At 37.6% G+C, this 20,904-nt stretch overlaps 1 protein-coding gene across 5 annotated transcripts in view; it reads right to left on the bottom strand.

The window, feature by feature from the left end:
• The window catches only part of NBEA (neurobeachin), a 544,466-nt gene that overhangs the window by 22,287 nt on the left and 501,275 nt on the right, over positions 1-20,904 (bottom strand). For 4 of the 5 annotated variants that reach the window (XM_075420351.1, XM_075420371.1, XM_075420383.1 and 1 more), the window contains 3 exons: positions 4,399-4,488; positions 2,701-2,893; positions 31-102 (listed from right to left, as the gene is read on the bottom strand). In XM_075420351.1, the coding sequence (XP_075276466.1) occupies positions 31-102; positions 2,701-2,893; positions 4,399-4,488 (355 nt within the window). The remainder of the gene's footprint in view (positions 1-30; positions 103-2,700; positions 2,894-4,398; positions 4,489-20,904) is intronic. The other variant, XM_075420361.1, reaches the window with a different exon arrangement.

The raw sequence follows: 20,904 nt of genomic DNA, 5'->3' as shown, positions 1-20,904 counted from the left end.
ATATATTGCTACATTTTCATCTTGACATACCAATCAATGGATCCATTTCAATTGGAAGATGATGGGCTTGATCCAAAGAATATCCTGGTGCTCCACGAAGGCCTACACATGAAAGGACAAATAAAGCACATAGGATTCTTGTTGTCTAAATTTTTATATGACTTTTCTAGGTTTAAAATATTCATTAAACATCTCCTTTCAAATAGTGTAACAGAGAATGTTTCCTACATTTGAGCACTGGGTGAGATCTTACAATAGCACAGAAAAAAAAATTGTATTAAACATTGTTATGAGTTTCTTACATATGGAAACCTGTAAGTGACAGAAACTTAAACCTTTTCATGGATTTCTCTAGAATTTTCAGCTGGGAAATTGTGCGCTACAGTAAATTTGCCACAATTACTCTTATTAGTTCTGTCCTGAGTGTCTTTATGCTGTTTAAATGTGCATCAGGGGCTGCATATTTAGTGCTATCCACTCTCATGCACAGATAGCATTGCTTTGTCTCTTCTGAGCACCTTCCCTAGCATATAAATCACAGTGGTCACTACTGAAAACACAATTTTTGTCAGGAAATGACATGCTGCACAAGAATAAGAGGAGATACAGAGTTCTGGAGAATAAACTGCATTTTCTACTACTGCAACAGACAACCGGAGAAGGTAACAGAACACAGGGTCTACACCTAGCCCTGCCATCTTCTGAAAAACTATGCTCTGAGAACTTTTCCTTCCCTTTTTTCTCTCTCTTCTTTCAAAACCAAACCAGTCTGAGACAGATCTTTACTGGTATTAACTTAGATTCATTTTCTTTTATTGTGAGAAGGCTATGTAAATGCCTTCTACTGTGTATAAACTCTACAGCTCTGCATACATCCCACAACAGTATAAGTGGTCTGTGTACACATTTCTGTAGATGAACCTATCCTTTATACTAGAGCTGTGATTTATTGAAATAATATTACGGTAACAGTAGGAATTTGATACCCTGTCCTGGATTAACCTCTTACAAAATAAAAGACATTGCCAGGCAGGATGTAAAAGTCAAGAAAATAATTAGAATGAGTTTTGATTCTCCAAACAGTTTTTTTTCCCCGTCTCTTCCTGTTATAACATATTGAGAAAGTATTCCTCTCTTTGAAATTTACACCAGAGGATTTCAAATGGTGTGAAATTTAGTTCATGGTTGATTCATAACATGAATTCTGCATGTTTGCAACACGACTTCTGTTTTAGAAGAGTGTATATGAACAACTAAACTGTAACAGTCACATGTATCGTAAAGGCCAGCAAGACTTCTACTAAACTAGATGACTTCAAGTAACAGTTGTTAAGGAAACCCTTGAAATCCAGGGCACTTTAATATTAGTGACCTTCGCTTCACCGCAAAGTATGGGTAGGAATTTTGACTTCCCCTCACTTGACAGTGACCGCCACACAAAGTTTGTTTGTAAACAAAGACGAGGTAATTCATGCTAACATTATTTAAATGTTCAGAATAAAACTAATATGAAACCTTACGTTGCTATTCAAGAATTCAGAGTGATATTAACTTCACTTACTCTGATAGTTTCTCTAATGCATGCCTGTAAGGGAATTCCCATTCATTCCTCTAATTATTGCTTGTAACACCAGGCTTTGGCCAACCTTGAGCACAAGAGGTGACATCTATTTCACTTGACTTGAACTATTCACTTGAGGAGATGTTTACATTTAAGCCAGTGAAATCCCTAAGCAATCTAGAACCTCTTTAAGTGTACTGGAGGTAGACGTTTAACCTAAGTATCACAAATCCTTCTCCAGGAGGACTTACTTCTGTCCAGGGGTTTGTCCTGTGCATAAAGGGTGAAGAATTTTTCTTTTTTTGCCTAGTCCCTAGAAAATTCCTGACCCAACTACTGAGTCACACTCTCAAATGTCAGGTACCTTTCTGATTTTCCCAGGTGCTAAGAAACCTTCAAAAGTTTCCAGACACTGCAGCAGGAGTGCTACCACAGCAGGAAGAAACCTTAGAAAATGAAACCTGTCCATTCCCTCATATACCTCATGGCCCCACCACCTATTTAGCAATGCCTGGGACAACCTCCGCACCTACATGTCCAAGTGAGGAGACAGGACAGTCCTAGTGACAATATGGAGAGGTGAGCAGAGGGGCTGGAAGGGGAATTTGGGATGACCTTATTGGATGGGCTTTTGGAAGGGAATGAGGAAACTTCTCTTGAGAATAGTTTGGTGTTCGGCTGCTTAGGCTTGCTTAGGGTCCCACGTTATTTAACGGTGACCCAGGGGAAGGCATATGACAAGCTCCTGGACAGATCTGAAATCTCTTTCAAGCAGCAGACAGTGATGTACACTCTCTAGCATGCCAGTATGTATTCCTGAAACCTGGGACATATTAATATCGGCTGTGTCAAGAACAGCAGCACTCTCCTGAAAAGCATTATATCAAAGGCTGATCCTGATGTAACCACAAATCGATTGGCTGCCATGGTGATGTGCTGCTGCTAGGGAGAATGTTTCTAGGAATGACACCAGGGAAAATACAAGCTTTGATTATTTGACACAAACCAGAAAAAACAGTAAATTTTTGTGCACAGGCAGGTGAGGGAGATTAACCCATATCTAGCTAAATTGCACTCGGAATTAAAGCTGTGCTGTTAAGGTCTTCAAATTTGAACAAAACGTGCCCATGAGAACCTACCTACTGTGTTGTGCCACCGATTGACTGCAAACAGCCTGCTGCAAGTGACGGTCACCACGGCAGGAATGGTCAGGTGGGGCAGCGTGTTGGCTGCCACGTGTGTGACAGGGGAATTTGATGGGAACTTCAGCACCATGATGACGTCCTGCTGCATCTGATCTTTAAACATGAGGGGGCTCTGTGGAAGGAAACACTGTTGAGTAGAAAGGAGAAGAGAGCAGAAGAAAACAGAAGGGATAACACAATTAGTGAGGAGGTCTGAGGGAAAACGAGGTTAAAAAAGAGCAGGCAAGCATGTGCACATACAGGGAAAACAACGCTACCTGTGCGTCTACACTAGTGATGGAGGAGAGCAAGATCAGAAGCTATCATTGGATCATTACACGAGGACAAGCAGAGAATAGGTATGGTAAGGGTGACCATTACAGGGCGCAAAATGACCATTAGCATTAATTAATACATAGCAAAATGTAAATTTATACAGCAGTTAATATTCATACAATAGACATATGAGTCAAAGAAAAGAGTTAATCGATTAATACTTCATAAATATAAATGCTATAAACTACAATGGTTGAAAAAAGAAATTTTAAGATCCCTCTTAAACTTACAGATATTTATTTTTTCTTAATGAATCCTTTATACGAAATACAGCACTTCCAAACATAGACATTTTAATTCTATGTAAAGCACATACTTATTAGGGAGTCTGTAAGCAATCATAAACTTGTTGAGTCTACAAGTGACACAGTTTTTTGTACATGGACAATAATACTGTTCTTAAGTACTGGGGTTAATGCTATTTTTTTCAATGACTATTATAACAAATAGTATTATTTTTAGAAGGTAAAGAAATCCTTTTTACTTCTCACTTGAAATTATGATTAAAATATATTATCCATACCCTAAAAATAGAAAATAAATGTTATGTGCATTTGACATCTACACATTACTTTTATTAATACAGCTAACACTTCCAGATCAGTTCCTACTTTCACAGTGTATAACTAGATAGAATGATTTCCTTATAGTTTGCTAAAAAGATTGAAACTACTGCACGTATTACTGTTGATTTACAAAACTTCAAAGAAAATATCTAGCTGTAAGCATTTAATCAAAGGCACTGAGGGGGACAGAGATCTGTCTCGTTCAGTCTATCTATTTCATATAATTCTTTGCAAGAAGCAAAGAGAAGAATGCGTCAGGAATGAAGTTTGGAGTTCAAATTGAAATTTGAAATATACATTGTATTCTCCCGGGGGAACAGGCAAAGGATTCCAGCATGATTTGAACTTCAACACTTCATTTTTGTCAAGCAGGCATCACTCATAAATCAGCCCCTAACAATACATCCTTTAAACCAAAACAAAACAACATGTTCACTGTAAGAAAAGCCTGCAGTCATTCCCCTTACTTGCAGAAATAGGAATGTAAATATGTATTTATCAAGTGTATATTTACAAAGATAGGGCCTTTTTATTCAATATGAGACAGGAGAAGCCAGGACTATAGGAAGTTAAAGCTATTCAAACTTCCACCTTGCTATGCTAGAGCAATGCGAGTCATTGCTGCCAGGAGGAAGTATGGCTGCATGGGAAAGCGAGGGCATTAGAAGTGTTGCTTAATGGGTACTTTATGACCTACAACGGTTCCTCAGGTTCAAAGGGAAGGCATTCCCGGCCAGCAGTTATGTCTCACCAGGTGCATGGCAGAGCTCCGAGGTGGATGGGGCTCAATGAGCAACTGCGATGGCGTCTGTCCAAAGCTCTGTATCTGCGCCTCCATGGCCTGCAGGCAAGGGAGAGGGACTGTCATGAGCAATATGCGTCAAGGAGAGAGGTCAACACACTGTGTGACAACGCAGGCATATCCCAAGTCAGCCATGAAAAACGTCCAGAAAATACACCCGGTGCTCTCCTCCCAGGCTGCAGACTCATCCAAGTGTTAGTATTTTGTAGACAAGCTTTGCTTCTCCTTTCAAGCATGCTTCAGTTAACCAACTAACCATTCTCATTTCCAGTAACTGGCGTTATATGTGAAAATGTTAACCTGTGAGGACATGCAGCTCGGGTCTTGAGAGAGCATTTTTGCACTAAAAAGAACATATATACCTTAATAAAGTCCTTTGTAAGGAGGAAAGTGTGAGGATCTCTAATAAAATAAGCCTCTGGAATCTTAAATGGGGGGAAAGGAAAGCAAACTGAGAAATAAAATTCATGTATGAAATATAACAAAAACAAAATAATTACAGTTGCAACAAAAATATGAGTAGGTTAAAATAAAAAAATCCCAGAAACACATCTTGCAAGACACATTCAGACTAGTGTAAAAATCCCTCCAAGTCGCATACATTCACTGAGTATTTATTTCATGCTTAATTTTATTGCTTTTTTTCATGGGCTTTCAGGTTTCACAGGTTTGAAATGAAAACTTAGCAATTTCAATGCATTCTTCAAGAGTAAAATCTACTTTTCGAATAAATCTGGAGTAATTCGCAAGGGAGTAGAACATAGCCCATATACTGAGATGCTTCCACTACTCAAACAGTTCATTCGAACAAAAATATATCTAAGATATATTCTTAAAAACCTTGGTAAAAAATTGCTGCTTGTAAAAGCAATACTGTTAAAGAACACTCCTTATTTTTCAGACAGGTATATTTTATTTGACCTTGTAAAATCAAGAATAAAGCGTTCATAGAAAACAAAACTGGCAGATTTTGAAATGCACTGTGCATTACATACCTATATATACACTTTACCCTGCACTACTGACCCTTTCTTGTGAGCTTTATGAATTTTTCATTTGCTACCACATAAGAAACTTGAAAAACCACCAAAAACATTACTATCTTGGTAAATTACGTTATTGCTTTCAGACATAAAATAGTAAGAAACACAATAAATACTTCATGATACAGAAGAATTCTTTTAATCTACATCTTTTGTAATTCCTACAAGCCAGTCTGTGTTTTCCTCCGCTTCACAGCATAGATGCGAGAACAGATGTTAGAGAGAAATTTCCTAACAGGTCACTAATGTCCACCACTCTTGATGCCCTAGATTGACAGGTATATAATGGAATACCACAAACAAACATTTGCCAAAGAAGAAACTTAATGCAAAGTCCTGTCAAGCGGCTAAGGACTTTCAATGGATTGTAGCCCTAGTACATCTGATGCTGTAATTATCCCGCTACAGGTGATTTCTTGTTTGCTGACTAATTCAGAGTGAACTTCAGTCTCCAAGGCACAGAGTGGGAACCGGTGAGCACCTCAGGTTTTACTAACATCATTTAATGGTGAATTAATTTAAAATCATAGAGTAATTTTATACAAAACCAACATATTTGTGTGGGCATATGCATGTACATGTGTATATGTCTATACAGGAGCTATCTATATGTACCATACAAATAGTATCTCTTTACACACCATGTAGGTACATTCACTCATGTAGATACTTTTTATACAGGAATACAAAATTCATGTCAAGTCAAATCAAAGGCAGCATTTTCTATTACATTCAGTACTCTACAACTGATTTGCTTGGCGGGGAGCAGGGAAGGGAATTATACTTGTTTGTGAATTTCATTTTCAAAATGACAAAGACTAATACTAACAATATCAGGCATTGCATGATACGTGCTTTCACGCAGATCTGTCAATAGTATTTTCAGAAAAGAAATTTCCATTTTTCTTTTTTCAAATAATTATCAAGGTTAATTTAATTTTCATTTTTGAAAGAATTCTGTGTTGAAATAAGAGTGTGAATTGTATTTGGCAGCAATACTGAACAAAAACCAGATCTTCCTCTCCTACCCTTTATAGTGATCCTTTAAATGATACTTCTGTTCTCTCATGGGCACATTGAAATGAATTATTAATTTTCTTTTCATTGCAGCAAAATTCTAATGTACATGTTTACTTTCATGTTGTCCGGTCTTGGCAAATTCTGATTGTTTGGCTGTAAATTCTGCAGGCATAAACTTTGCTGACTTTTCCTCCCAGTTCAGGTCCATTTATGATAGTAACAGAGGAAGAGAAAGATAAACAGAACACGATAATAAACCAGCATGAACTTTTCAGATTATGAGGAATGAACACTTAAAACTTAACTGTCAAAAGCAACTGTTATTTTACTGCTGAAGATGTCCTGGTAAATAGTCCCTGACATACTTTACGCGCCCATAATTTTGAAACATTTTAAGTTAATGCCAAGTCCTTCTGCAACCAGAACAGATGCAGAATCAAGACCTTGATATTCAGGGAATATTGAACACTTTTGCTGGCTTGCACTTACAAGACAACCACCTCTGCCCCACCCCATGGATAGTAATGTTATTCTTTTCTTTCAAAAATACCATTTGTAAAACTGACAGCTCTTAGAAGCATTAAAGAAACTGAACAATGTTTTTTAAAAAATATCAATAATATTCAACTACTGCACTGAGAATGTAGTCTGCACAACACCACAGTTGTGCACAGCTACAACTGGTATTCCTCTCTGGAGCTCACAACACTTAAAAAAGACAGAAAAACCTTGTCAAAACTTAACACAGAAGATAAACATAAGCATATACAGATAGAGTGACTGGCCCAAGGGTATTCCTAATGCTGCCTCTTATCAGATCTCTTGACACAAAATGAAAAGCAGGTACAGAACAGATCTGTGAATAATAATGTAATACATTGATTTGTTTACAAGAGAACTCTGGCTGTATCTGAAATTAATCTGAAAACTGGCAAGTGTACACCACAGTTTTTCTTGAACTGTAAATCATCAAACTTTAGATTTATTTAATATTCTTAAACATTTAATTCTAATTAATCAATTCCTTTTCTCACATCAGATCTTGAGTACTGCATGCAAAGTGCTACACAATTCCATGAGACACATGTTGAGGCAAAATCAATACAAATTTTAATAAAATAAAGTCTATTCTCATTTCACCTTTAAATGTTTTTCATGCAGAAACAATATAAGCTTGGAATTCAGCAGCTGCCAGATTTAACGCTTTCAGAACAGTAAAATGAAAATTATATTAGTTTTCACTTTCTTAATAAGGTATTGCAGCAAAGCTATTTAGTGAGCTGATTTGAGATTCCCTACTGTTTTAAATGCACACGTAATAAGATTTGTACTCTAGACACTTCAGGGAGTGTCTGTTAGGATATGATCATGTACTGCAGAAAGATAAAATGGCCTATTATTTGATAATTATCGGTCAGAATAAGGAAAAAAAATATCTGCAAATTTGCTGGCAATTCAAAGTTTAAAATGAGTTGATCTCATACATCGTAATTTATGCAATCAAGCAAAACACAACTTCATAGCACTTCATGGCCATTTAACAATAATATGGAGACATTTATATATTTACATACATTTTCATCAAGAAATCAATATATCAAATCATTCAATCTTATGAATGATACTAATCTTAGATACAAGGAGCAATATCCTCAATGTATTTTCCTCACAGGAAACAAACTATTGGGTTCCAAATTTTATGCTCAAAGGCAGACTGTACATTCACAAGGACACTGGGATGCTCCTCTGCAACCTGGAGGATCAGTCCTTAGTGTCAGCTTCCTGTGGAATGAAGAGTTCAGTACATCCACTTTGCTCATTAGGCAGTCTACTGAAGTATTTAATTTTAATTATTTCTTAATTCTGGTTGTCAGAAATAAAAATCTGCAATTAAATAATTCAAGCAATCTGTTTCTTTAGGTATAAGAACTATTTTTAGTAGTCAAAGGCAATGCCTCCAACAGCAAGCAGCGTAACTCAGCAGGAGCAGAGCTGCAGAGCAAAAGACTTGGTCTTAGAATAGAATAGCATTTTGTTTCAGTTGGAAGGGACCTAAAACGAGCATCTAGTCCAACTGCTTGACTGCTGACCCAAAGTTAATGCATATTATTAAGGGCATTGTCCAAATGCCTCTTAAACACTGACAGGCTTGGGGCATTGACCACCTCTCTAGGAAGCCTGTTCCAATGTTTGCTCACCCTCTCGGTAAAGAAATGCTTCCTAATGTCCAGTCTGAACATCCCCTGACACAGCTTTGAGCCATTCCCACGTGTTCTATCACTGGATCACAGGGAGAAGAGCTCAGTGTCACCTTCCTGTTGAGGAACCCATGCTGAAACCGTGCCCACTGCAGGGTTTTCCCACCAGGTTGGCTCCAGCGTGGCTGCAGACCTCTACCATGGCTGAGCTCTGCTAGCTGGATCCCTGGAACACACTGCTTCTGTGGCTTAGAAGCCAGTTCTCATGCTCCAAAACTGCTCTGCAATGTGAATGACAGCATGGCAAATAGGGATGATCAGCAGATTCATCTGCGAAGCACAGTCCTAATCTAAATTGAAAAATGCTAGAATTGACTCATCTGAAAACACCACAGAAGTGAAGGTTTTATTTGCTCTTTGATGTACCTGTGCAGAAAGGGTAAACCACAAAGCAGTTTATTTTTAATGTATTTTTTTCTCTAAGAAAGTTCTTTAGAAATGCAGGTAAAATAACCAAAGAAGATATAATGGTCCATCTCATTTGCAAACTCCTCTTTGGTAAGATGCCTGGTGACCACATAACACAGAATCATAAAAGCACGAGCACTTTTGCTTTGAATCATGGAGGGAAGAAATAAATTCCTAAAAACAGACTGCATTGCAGATAGTAAGACAATGTTTTATGTGAGGCGGCTTTTTTCATTCGTCTTTACTGATTACTACCATAATTGGTTAATCTTTCTAACATATGTATCATCTGAGTTTTTTTATGGTTTTATAACTTTTTTTACATATTCAGTCATTTTATTACTAATTCCCATATTCCTGGTGTATTTTGTTCCTCTTGTGTACCACATTCAGGTTTTTCTACAGCCCATTTTCCCCTGTGCATGGGGACCGAGTCCAACGAAGAGTGAAAATCTGTAGCCATTCGAGAAATACGCACCACAGCAACAGTCATCCAACTCAGCCTTTCCTGAAAGCTTATTTCATTTTTGCATCCAAGCGAATGCAGGAATCTTTTATGTGCTCTCCCTGCCATGCAGCCAGCACACTCAACAGCCCCCAAGCACCCTCTTCTTCAGCGCAAACATGATTGACAGCCCTTTGGTGGGTAGCATAAGCAGCTTGAAATGTGGTTGTTTTGTATGAGTGGTGTGAGATACCGCTTTTTCATTTGCATCTACAGCTGTTAAGCAGCATCAATATCTTCAGGACTTTTGATAAGTTAGGTTAAGAGTATTGATTTCCATTTTATTACTGTATGTTTTGAGGAAAGAGTGCTGTAGTTTAAACACAAGCAATGACTCAACTAGTCTGGAGGCTTCGATACAGTTGGTTATTTAATCAGGATACTCAAGGGACTGAAAGATGGGCACAGAAATGGATTTTCTCCACAGGCCACTACTTTATTAATTTAACAATGGAGAAGGGGCAACGTTAAGCTCCTTCCCCTCACAGGAGGCATCTCACTGGATCCAGTGTGCAATTAAACGGCTCCCCAGCAGAAGACCAATAGTTCAGAGCTAACCTTCAGCCTCCTCCCAGAGTCAGCCCTCCCCTGAACTTCTTCCTCATTCCCCTGCAGAAGGAAATAGTACAATGAAAGGAATGAGAACGCGAAAGGCAAGATCTCCCATTCTCTTTACAGGCACGAGTCACAACGGTGACCTTATGTGTCTCAAGGAGCGCTGCCTTTCAGCTTTCACATTTACCTCATTAAGCTACTAATTGTGATACCTAGTTCTTCCCTCTTTCACCTTTGCAGTTCTCCCATTCTTGCCCTGATAGTCCAATATGCCTCTCATGAAACAAAAATATTTTAAACACCGCCAGCTTAAGGAAGCATTTGGTTAACACACTGCAAATGGGAGATAAATTCAATACATTTCATAAACAGAGAAGGTAAAGCAAAAATACCATAAAGATGGATATCCTGCAGCCAGGGTAGGTTTAGCTGAGAGCATCGCTTACTCTTTCAGGCATACTCTCATGTGTGAGGTTCCCGTGTGCCTGAGCACAGATACTGCTTTTTCCTCTCCAGTAGTGCATTCCCCAGAAAATCATGGGAAAGTTCTTTACACTGAAAAAGTCTGATGTCAAGAAGTGAAATGCTGTCATCACTTTCTAACTACACCAGAAGGCAAAAAATATTCTATAGTTTTTTCTCTTTCTTGTATCCTTCCAACTCTGCCTGGAACAAAGAAGTTTACCACTGATATAATAAAATTCTCTCATTAAATTACACTAAAAACTACAGCAAACTCTATTATGCTCTAAAGCAAACAGCTTCAACTCCCAATTCCTCTGACGAGGTCTATGTTGTTATACGGGATCCGCAGGCCACGCTGCTCAGTTCATCACTTTCTTTTTATAATTGCGATAATTTTTAAAGCCGCGAGTTTTGCTCCCAGCCCATGGCAATTTCACTGCCTTTTCTTCCCTGCTGTTTGCCTGTATACAAGACAGACAGGGAGCATCCCTTTGCTTGTAGAGTCAACGCTGTGCAAAGCTGTAAACATAGGCTAGAACTGAAGAAAGTCACACATCTGCTTATAGTTTTGTTTACAATTACATTCAAAACTTTTTTTTCTCTTTCATATAGAATAGAATAGAATAGAATAGAATAGAATAGAATAGAATAGAATAGAATAGAACAGAAATTTCAGTTGGAAGGGACTTACAATGATCATCTAGTCCAACTGCCTGACCAATTCAGGGCTGAACAAAAGCCTGACCTTATCAACCAGATTTAGTTGAAGATGTCCCTGATCATTGCCAGGGGGCTGGACTAGAGGACCTTTAAAAGTCCCTTCCAATTCTATGATTCTATGAAAAATTAAAGAATGTTGTTAATGGCATTGTCCATTGCCTCTTAAATACTGACAGGGTTGGGGCATCGACCACCTCTCCAGGAAGCCTGTTCCAGTGCTTGACTACCCTCTCGGTAAAGAAATGCTTCCTAATGTCCAGTCTGAAACTCCCCTGTCTGATGCAGCTTTGCACTGTTGCCATGCATCCTCTCACTGGAGAACAGGGAGAAGAGTTCAGCAACTCTCTCTCCACTTCCGCTCCTCAGGAAGCTGTAGAGAGCAATGAGGTTGTCCCTCATCCAAAGAACATTTCATTATTCTCATTTTATGCCATTATTTTCTCCAGTCTAACTATTGTATTTCTTATGTTCATGTTTGTAATAATTCCTGTCCCATACAGATTGGTAACATTTACTGAAACTCTTGTGTGTTCATTGATGTCATGCCAAATGAAATCATTGCTCTGTCATCATTCTCCTAAATCTGTATTAAGTTAGTAAAAGAAAATGATGCCTTCTTTGATCATTAAGTTACTGAGTACAACACATAAAAGATTTTACTGCTAAGTTACTTTTGTGAGAGATGTAATAGCATGATACAATAATTCATTAAATATATAACTTCATACCATAAACAGTTAAGGTTTTGAAACCTGGGCAATCAGGATATTTTATCTTTAGACGACTGATAATTGCCCTGAAATAATTTTCCTATTGTCATATAATTGACATCCCCAGAAACAAGGATTCCTCTCATTCTGACAAGCAATTTTACCTTTTCTGAAGACTTTCTCTCATTTCTTTTAAAACAAGAACTTTTGTGGCTAATTTTATATGATAAATATTTAAGGTAACTGACTGAAACAACTTCTCATCACCCAAACTCTACCTATATAAGGAAACACTTCCATATCCTCTTTGTGTCTTTCAGACACCAACATTTTTGGTTATGTTCAAAACGCTACATGGACAAAAGCTCTATGTGATTTGTTGGGTGAGAGGCCAATCTAGATGATCTTTCCCATCTGGTGTTTAAGTCTATGGAACAAGCTTCTCTTTGACATCTTGATTCTGCAATGCAAATTACTAAAATGTACACCTGCAACATAGAATTTCCCTGTTGCTACTACTCCGTTGTATTACTCCTTTATGTGATGGCAATCAAAGCATCACAACATGCAGAATTGCAGATGTGTCCTAGCTAGCATTTGCAAACCAAACAAAACCGGTTCTGTTGCCTGAGTGTGCCTCCTGTTATATAAACCCTTTTACTAAGAGAGAGTCCTCACTCTTAGGTCTTAGCAAGATCTTGTTCAGAACATCATTCTTCTATTCTGGCCAAACTGTTTCTTTCTTCCTGAGTTTGTGTCAACTGTTTCAAGTTCCAAGAAATTCAAGCTTTTGTTACTACCAAAACTCCTCTCGAAGCTATCCTTGCCTGCATCTCATCTTTCTGTTGTCTTTTTTTTTTTTTTCAATCCATCGTTACAGTCTTAGGTTTGTCATACCTTTTACTTCTTGACACTCTTGCTCTGGATTTTAAGCCAAGTGTTTCCTTTCCTCTCCCTTATGTCATCCTGTAACTAATTTATTTTTCTCTTTTGCATATGAAATAGAAGCCAGGATGCTGACATCTTAATTTATGGTTTTTGATCTTTGGGATGGATTTTTTTTTTTTTTTTTGAAACAGAGCAAACTTATGACACAAACATTCTTTTCTGAAAAGGCTCCTAGGATTTCAAGCCCGTTATCTCCAATAACGAAAATTTATTTCAAGGCTTTTCTAAAGCAGAGATAAATTTGTTACATTTCCTGAGTAAGAAATAAAAAATCCTCTGAACTTTTAAATGTAGTTTCTCTTCTGACTGGAACCATTACAGATATTCAAAGTCTACAAAAGAGGAAGTGAAGGAATAAAAAAATTGCATGAAAACTGTCATTAGCATCTCTTAGTTGACAGTCACAAAAATTTACAGGCATTTTAAAAAAACACTGCTGCTGTCTGAGACACTGCAATTGTTTCCACATGTGAAAAGCAGTGAGTAACAGCCAGAAAGCCCGAAGATCCAGTTATGCTAGGCTAAAACTTGCCAGTAGTATTTTTCAAAATACCACCAACTACATTTAGAAACCTCCTAAATTTTACGAGTCAAAAGTACTTAATATAAAGTCTTTTTTGCTTAGAAATGCCTAACTAGATTATATTATACAGTATCTCAGTGAACTCACTAATGAAACAACAAGTCCCAAAGGTCAAGACTAAAAAAATCCCATAAAGCTCTGTGAAGGCTCCAAACATCATTTCTCTGCATTAACAACCCCACTAAGAGCTCTCTGTTCCTATGGTAACGCCTTCACTGCTTCTATAAGGTTCCCAAAGACTGCCTTCCTAATCCATCCCCTTCCTTCTCCTCTGCCTCAAGAACTCCAAATCTCCTTTCTGTCCTTTTCCCCTCTTTGCTGTTCACCTGCCTTCTCATACTCCCATTGCACCTTGGCCTCCTTCTCCCGCAAGAAGACAGGAGTTGCATAAATGCCCATCTCGCCACTCAATTCCATTTTCCCTCCTTCATCCCCCACTTTTATTTCTTTTCTTCAGACACAAAGGGAAGCTGCTCAACCTGGCCTTTTCAGTTAAGCACTATAGAACATGCAGGGCTTTATTCTGGGCAAAAATTGAAGGTACTTTTGGTTTTCCAACTATTTAAAAAGATTTTTTTTAACTTCAAACTCACACGTCACTGATCCATCACCATTTATACTAACCAGAACGCTGAGCTGAAAGCAGAAGTTAGTTCTGTGGCAATGAAGACAGTGGTACTATTATATCTTTATACTCCTACAATAATAAAGCTCCAGATACTGTCCAGGAGTAGAAATGCTGCAAAACAGAGAAGGTACTTGTGAAAAGTCTCTTGTTACTTTTCCTCTCCATTGAGGCAGAAGAAAGAAGAAACTTCTATTGTTCATGAAGATCTTCTGGGGAAAGAGACACGGAGCAATCTCTAGTCTGGACAAAACAGCAAAACTGAGCATCTCTGTCCCTATTCCATATCCTGGTCTGGAAAGCACAAGTGGTCAACCTGACCTCCACTCACAGCTCTTAACTGGCCAATGCATCAAGCAAAAAAAACCAGTGGTATTTCTGAGGAAACTGGGGAATTGAATAATTCTGAAGCACCCCTGACTTTCAGGCTGGGTAACCAAATGGCTCGTGACTTCTGCTATCCAGGAAAGATCACAGAATCAGAAAGAGCTTGGCACTGCTGGTACCGCACAGCTGCTGGCAGAAAAGGAAAAACTAACCGGTATGAGAATAAAATACAAGTACCCTAGACTTGTTAAGTGCTTTGGGGAGTAATTGGGAGTGGAGCCAAGGAAGCAGCACTGGGCTGCTTCCCGTGGTTTTCAGGGAGGCTGATGTCATCTGAATAGTGTACAGCCTCTCACACACAGGAAAATTTTACTCTGTGCTGATAGAAGGGAGACTTTGTTGGGGACTACATCAGGTTTAATACTATTTATTAGCTCTCCTTGCCTTTGGTTTTGTTTAACACACAGTGTATGCTTTTAATTGTCATTTTTAGGAGCACAGAGGCTTTTAAGCATAGGCATCCTATCCATAGAAATGCAACAGTAATATCAGCAGGAGGTTTCATTGAAACTTTGAAACTTCATCCACTCTTTTCCAATTAATTCTTTTTTTTTCTTCGTGACTAAGAGCTTTAACACTGCATTCTTACAGCTGTTTTTAACTATGCTTTTTATTTTAAGAGCTAAATTGTGAGCTTTAAAAATTCACAGTTAAACTTTGTTATATCAACAATAAATTTATGTAAAGTTTCTGCATGACAAGTTTATTCTATGATTCTACGATTCTATGATTCTATGATTTTATTTCAGGAGGGCATGATTTTTTGAAGAATGAAAATTCTTGAATTTCCCCACCTCTTTCATTAATTTTCTGTCCATCAACTGAATTGATCACTTTTAAAGAAAATATCTCATGTTATTTCCTTACTCGCCTTCTACTTCAATTACATTTCCCACCTCAATACTGTCCTCTTTCTATTTTAGGAAATGCTCATACATTTGCATTGTATTCTGTAAAGCTACTACACATCTACAAATTTTCTGTAACATTCTGACAAAATTGGCAATATAAGAAATAAAAAAGAGAATGTGACTATTTAGGACAGTATTTAACTTCTGTGATTTGGTGTAAATTACATGCAACTGGGCTTGGTTGTAGGAAGTGTAGTAAACTATAACCCTGGATAGCAATCTGTATATGGTAGGTCCTCAGGACATCTACTGACCACATCTTGTCAACCTGTTGACTTTAGCCTAGGTAAATCAACAAAGGACCAACCCCTCAGACAGTGGGGCTTAAACACTGAAGAGCTCCAAAGAGCTAAACTGACAGTCTTGAAAAATTTCCACCCATAATAGTAGCAATTCTAAAAAAATAATTTCTACATTTACCATTAATTTGTCAAAAGTTAAAAACTTACAAAGATAATCCCAAATGAAAACAAAAAAATGATGCAATGAATTAGGATGGAAGTTAATGTAATTGTAAGACAAACACAGTTACTGACAAAGTAGTTGTGTTCATGTTATGCTTACAGCTATCACCGTAACAGAACATAGCAGAATAAAAGAGAAAGATGAGAAAGTCCCAACTTTTCTATCTGCCCATAGAATAAATTGTTGCTAACAATGCATTTTTACAGTGTTTGCCCATTCTAGTTTGAAATGACCCATTTAATGAGGCTTCTACAATTTCTCTTATGAGATTTGCACAGCCAAATTACAGCCTATAGACCTTAGGAAACTTCTTCTGCCATTAAGCCTGCACTTTCCTGTCTGAATTTGATCCTGTAACTACTAGTTAATCTGGCATCAGACCAAGTAATATCCCTATCTCAGCTGGCATGAGCAGCTCTCCATATTCCTGCCTTTCTGCTGCATGTTCCCTTTCACTCCATTATTTCCCGTCAAGCTCTTGAAATCCTGTTCATAAACCAGTCTTCTCTGTCCTCTCATCACTGGAATGCTCTTCTCCAAACTCTCTCAAATCTTTCTGGTAAGCCAGTGTAGAGAATAACATACCATGCTCATGAGGAAGTTTAACCAAAATATGAGAGAAAAGGGGTCTATTAGTGGCTGTTCATACCCCATGGCAGTTTGGCCAGTGGCTGACAAGAAATCAGATGACATAAGCTGAACTACTGGGACACTGACATCTTTGATGTAGAAGGCAATAAATGAAGGTATAGGATCAATTCTAGAGAATATCCTCGTAGTGGAAAATAAACATTATTAAAAGCTCACCTAACGAGTCATCTTTACTGCCAGAAGGATAACTTACACAGGATTCAGAAATCTATTACATAGAAAGTACACATCATATTTATTTCTACTTATTTTACAATTAAGAACATCCCCTGCAGGAAAACACAAAAGAAAATGAAGGAAACAGGAAAGCAAACAACAGAACAGGCCTTCTGAAAGCTTGCAGTAATAAAAGAGGAAAAGGTACTTGATCACTGAAGAACACATTATAGCTGCGACTTTTTCTCTTCTGGTTTCTTACTGAAATAAAACATGATCACTGAAGAGATTTTTTAATGCTTGTAAAACAAAACAGACTCAGCAAACCAAAGTTCTAGCATGCATATGTTGTTCTTGTTTTGTAAATATAAAACTACACAAAATCAAAAGTGTGACTTACAAAATTAAACGTGTGACTTCATGTGCTACTTTGCTTTGTCAAAAAAAAAAAAAGCAAAACTCAGGAGTGAAATCTTTCTTTGTTAATGAAATAAAATGCATTAAGAATGTGGTAGTATAACATTAGTAGTTTTCTTCTTTTTCTTTTTTATCTGAATGGAAAGTAAATGCTGGCTTATCTCTTTGCTCTCAGCTTCATCTTTCTATCACAAATCACCTGCCTTGTTCCCACCTTCAGAAGGTGTTCTGAGATTTGCCAAGCACATGCTCTTTGCTACAAATTGTGGTTATGATGAGGCTCCAACCATCAGCCAGCTTTCAATTTATCCACTGCAGGACACAAGAACTATCTCAGTGAACAGGCAAACCTTCAAAACTAACAGCCGAAAAAGGACTGACAGGGAAGCAGGTAAAACATACATACTGAAAGGTGTCGTATATAGTATTCATGAAGCTTCAGTGTATATTAGAATTTCAGGTCTGGAAACAGGTTATACTGTTATATTTGAAATGAATGTTCTCAGTTATTTTCAGGGTTTAGCTTATAAAGAAATAATTCTGTTTGGATTATTTCCCAGAACGCATCCTTCAAAACTTCACTTTGTTCTTGACACAAATTGAAAACAATAATATAGATATACTGTACACAGTCTTCAAAATGGCATTAAAGAGGCACATTATCAATATGTTTAAAGCATTTAGAAAGCTCAGCTTTGCATCTTTCTAAGTGAATGACTAGATACTTAGACTGAGTAATATCTGTTCCAATAAACTGCCATGGGTGAAATGTTTTGAATAATAGTTAATTTATGCTGAGGTAATGGCAGCGTAATATAACTGAAATCTGTGCTAATAGGAAAAAAGCAGCCCCTTCCGGCTATTTCTGTTACAATCAGATGCGGTAATTTTCACCCCATCTCCCTCTCTCTCACATAAAATATTACTTTAAGTGTATGTTAAAATGCTTGTTGCTAATTTTAAAAATCAATAATTGGTACCTGTCATCCATATGGAGAAAAACAAAATAACCAGACAACAAAGAAGAAATTTTCATGTACAAGGCCCATATTTTATACATTTCTGCAATAAAAGAGAGCAATTGCAGTTAATGATGTTCTTTTTATAAGAGCAAAGCACTAAACTCAGTTTGGGTAAGACTCCAGGATGTTCTACAAAAATGCATATGAACTTTCTAACATAGATGAGAACTGCCCAAGCCATTTATTCTAAATAATACTCAAAGTAGGTTGAAACATTTTTCCTGACTATGAGTTATTTACAGGCTCACCCCAGCATTCCTTTGATGAGTGAATTATCTGAAATATTTGTCAAGTAGGTTAGCTGAAGTCTCATCAGCTAAATAAGTCACTGGCAGTTCTTCAGTTTGAGTGCTCGGTGTACGGCTGGTGATGTATGCTGAGCGGCAGTGCTTAGCTCTGTCTGGATGCTGAGGTTTTCCATCACAAGTACAATGAATAATAAGTAAATCCCAAACCTTCTAATGTGCCATTATGGACCAAAAAAACATCTGTATGCCACAGTTTGTTTTACTTCTAGGAACTGTCTGTTTTCTTGACTACGAAAAGATTCTGAATTCCCAGAAACCTATAACAGCACGACCCAGGAATGGTCATGAACTCAAATCAGCACAGATTCACTAAAATACTGACTACCTGATCATCTCTAATACATTCATTAACTGGAGATATCATGATCTATCATTAATCTAACTGGACATAATTATTTTATGCAATGGTACAAGGATACTTTAAACTTGGAATCCTGTGGATCAGATCACTATTTCTGATCCCTTGTAATAAATGGCTTCTGTTACTTAGGGTAGGTGCTCCCAAAAGGTTATTTCATAATAAAACTGGATGCATAGTTAAAAAATTTCTGTTATTCTGCAGTAAACACCTTCTGAAAGCCCTTTCCCCTGAACATGAAAGAAGTAAAAGAGTACACCTTAATTTCAAACTAAAAGCCTATACGTTGGGCAATTACTGTGTGGTAACTGACCTCATGCAATTTACACTAATTCCTTGCTGAATATTCTGATTTAAGGTGTCTCCTCCTGTATTCAGTGCCTTTTGCAGGAATCTTTACATATGGAAATAAATATCTTACCCTCAAAAAATCCCTGGGTTTTTCTTCGTGATCTACAGAGAGCTATCGTAGCAAAGTGACAACAAGTAAAAAACCTTCCTTTCCCATTTTCAGAAAAGGATATTGAACTCTGAAACTCACTGGAAATACATAAAAATTATTATCTCCATAGATGCTCCCCAAGTGAAACATAAAAATACATTTCACTTTCTGTTGATAATGTCTTAATGCATATGAAACAGACTCACAGGCCAAAAATACTACAAAATAATAAAAGCGTTCTTCCCCAAAACAGTATAAATTCAGAAAAAATTCCCTGTTTTGCATGTCTGGGAAACACAGTACCTGCGAGTGAAGGAGATGCAGACTTCTTGACAAAAATCAACAGCATGCAAGTGCACATTTCTTAGAGAAAAACAGAGCCCTTGGCATATAAGAAAATAATTTCTACTTTGATGATGGCTTTTACTCGAATAAATTCTTGCTCCCTGCCACGAACCTTGAAAAAAGCGGATACTGATACTACTTGCAGCTTCCCGCTGTCCTTCACCACGATCCGTATTCATGCCTAAGTAGGACTGCTCCCAGCAAGGAAGCGAAGACCATCCCTTGTATGGAGGCAATTAAGCACAACTGAACCTGGAAGTGGCCAGTGCTGTGGGTACAATTCAATCAAGCAGATCCATAGGGGTGGTTTTGATATTCTTGTCACATCAAAGAAACAGTGACCAGAAGAAAAAGATCTAACAAGTTAAAAATTAAATCAGAATAAATAAGAATAACTCTGAGTGAAACGAAGAATGAGCACATGATTGCAAGGGCTGGCGTTACCTTGAAAGCGTTATACAGTGCTATTAGAAAAGTGTGTTAATTTTTTTCTCATAAATTTGCCAGGCTCAGCCACCAGGGAAAGGCTAGCATTCCAGCTCCCTTTGTTAAAGATATATCTATCTTGCTGAGTCTTGACAGCCCTATCATGTCAGCCCTCTGTAGTAGCAAAGAGTGTTTCAGCAAGGAGTGAAAAAAAAAAGAAAGGAGAAAAAAAAAGAAAGAAGTGAAAACTGATGTGATCTACTCTGCTTCCTGTGGGCATATTTCACTACAGCAGATCCAGAGGGATGCTTTGTTATTCCTGTCAGATCAAAGAAAGAGATAACAGAAGAATATATAAGAGGAAAAATAAACCCCAAAAATGAGGGTAACTGAAAAGCACTGCAAGACTACTGCATCATTATGACTTTTCAAATTATTTAAATATGCTAAATATCAAGTCACCACTAAAGAAATAAATATTGCATAGGCCATATGCTCTGTTAGCTGCCAGCAAAACTGTCCTACTAGGATTAGTTTACGGGCACAGCAACTGCCTGTCAAACACTAGCAATTTTAATCATTTTTCAATTTGTTGTGTGAGTAGCAAGCATGCTCAGGTATTTTGACAGGTGGCTGCTCGGAAAAAATATCTGAGCCCGGCATCTTCACACCCCCTTGCTTTCCTACACACTTCCAATTCCTGTTGGACTGGGGGGACGCAAGCGTT

Source organism: Opisthocomus hoazin, chromosome 1, assembly GCF_030867145.1.
Source record: "Opisthocomus hoazin isolate bOpiHoa1 chromosome 1, bOpiHoa1.hap1, whole genome shotgun sequence".
NCBI lineage: Eukaryota > Metazoa > Chordata > Aves > Opisthocomiformes > Opisthocomidae > Opisthocomus > Opisthocomus hoazin.
This window is presented reverse-complemented; position numbering and strand designations above follow the sequence as displayed.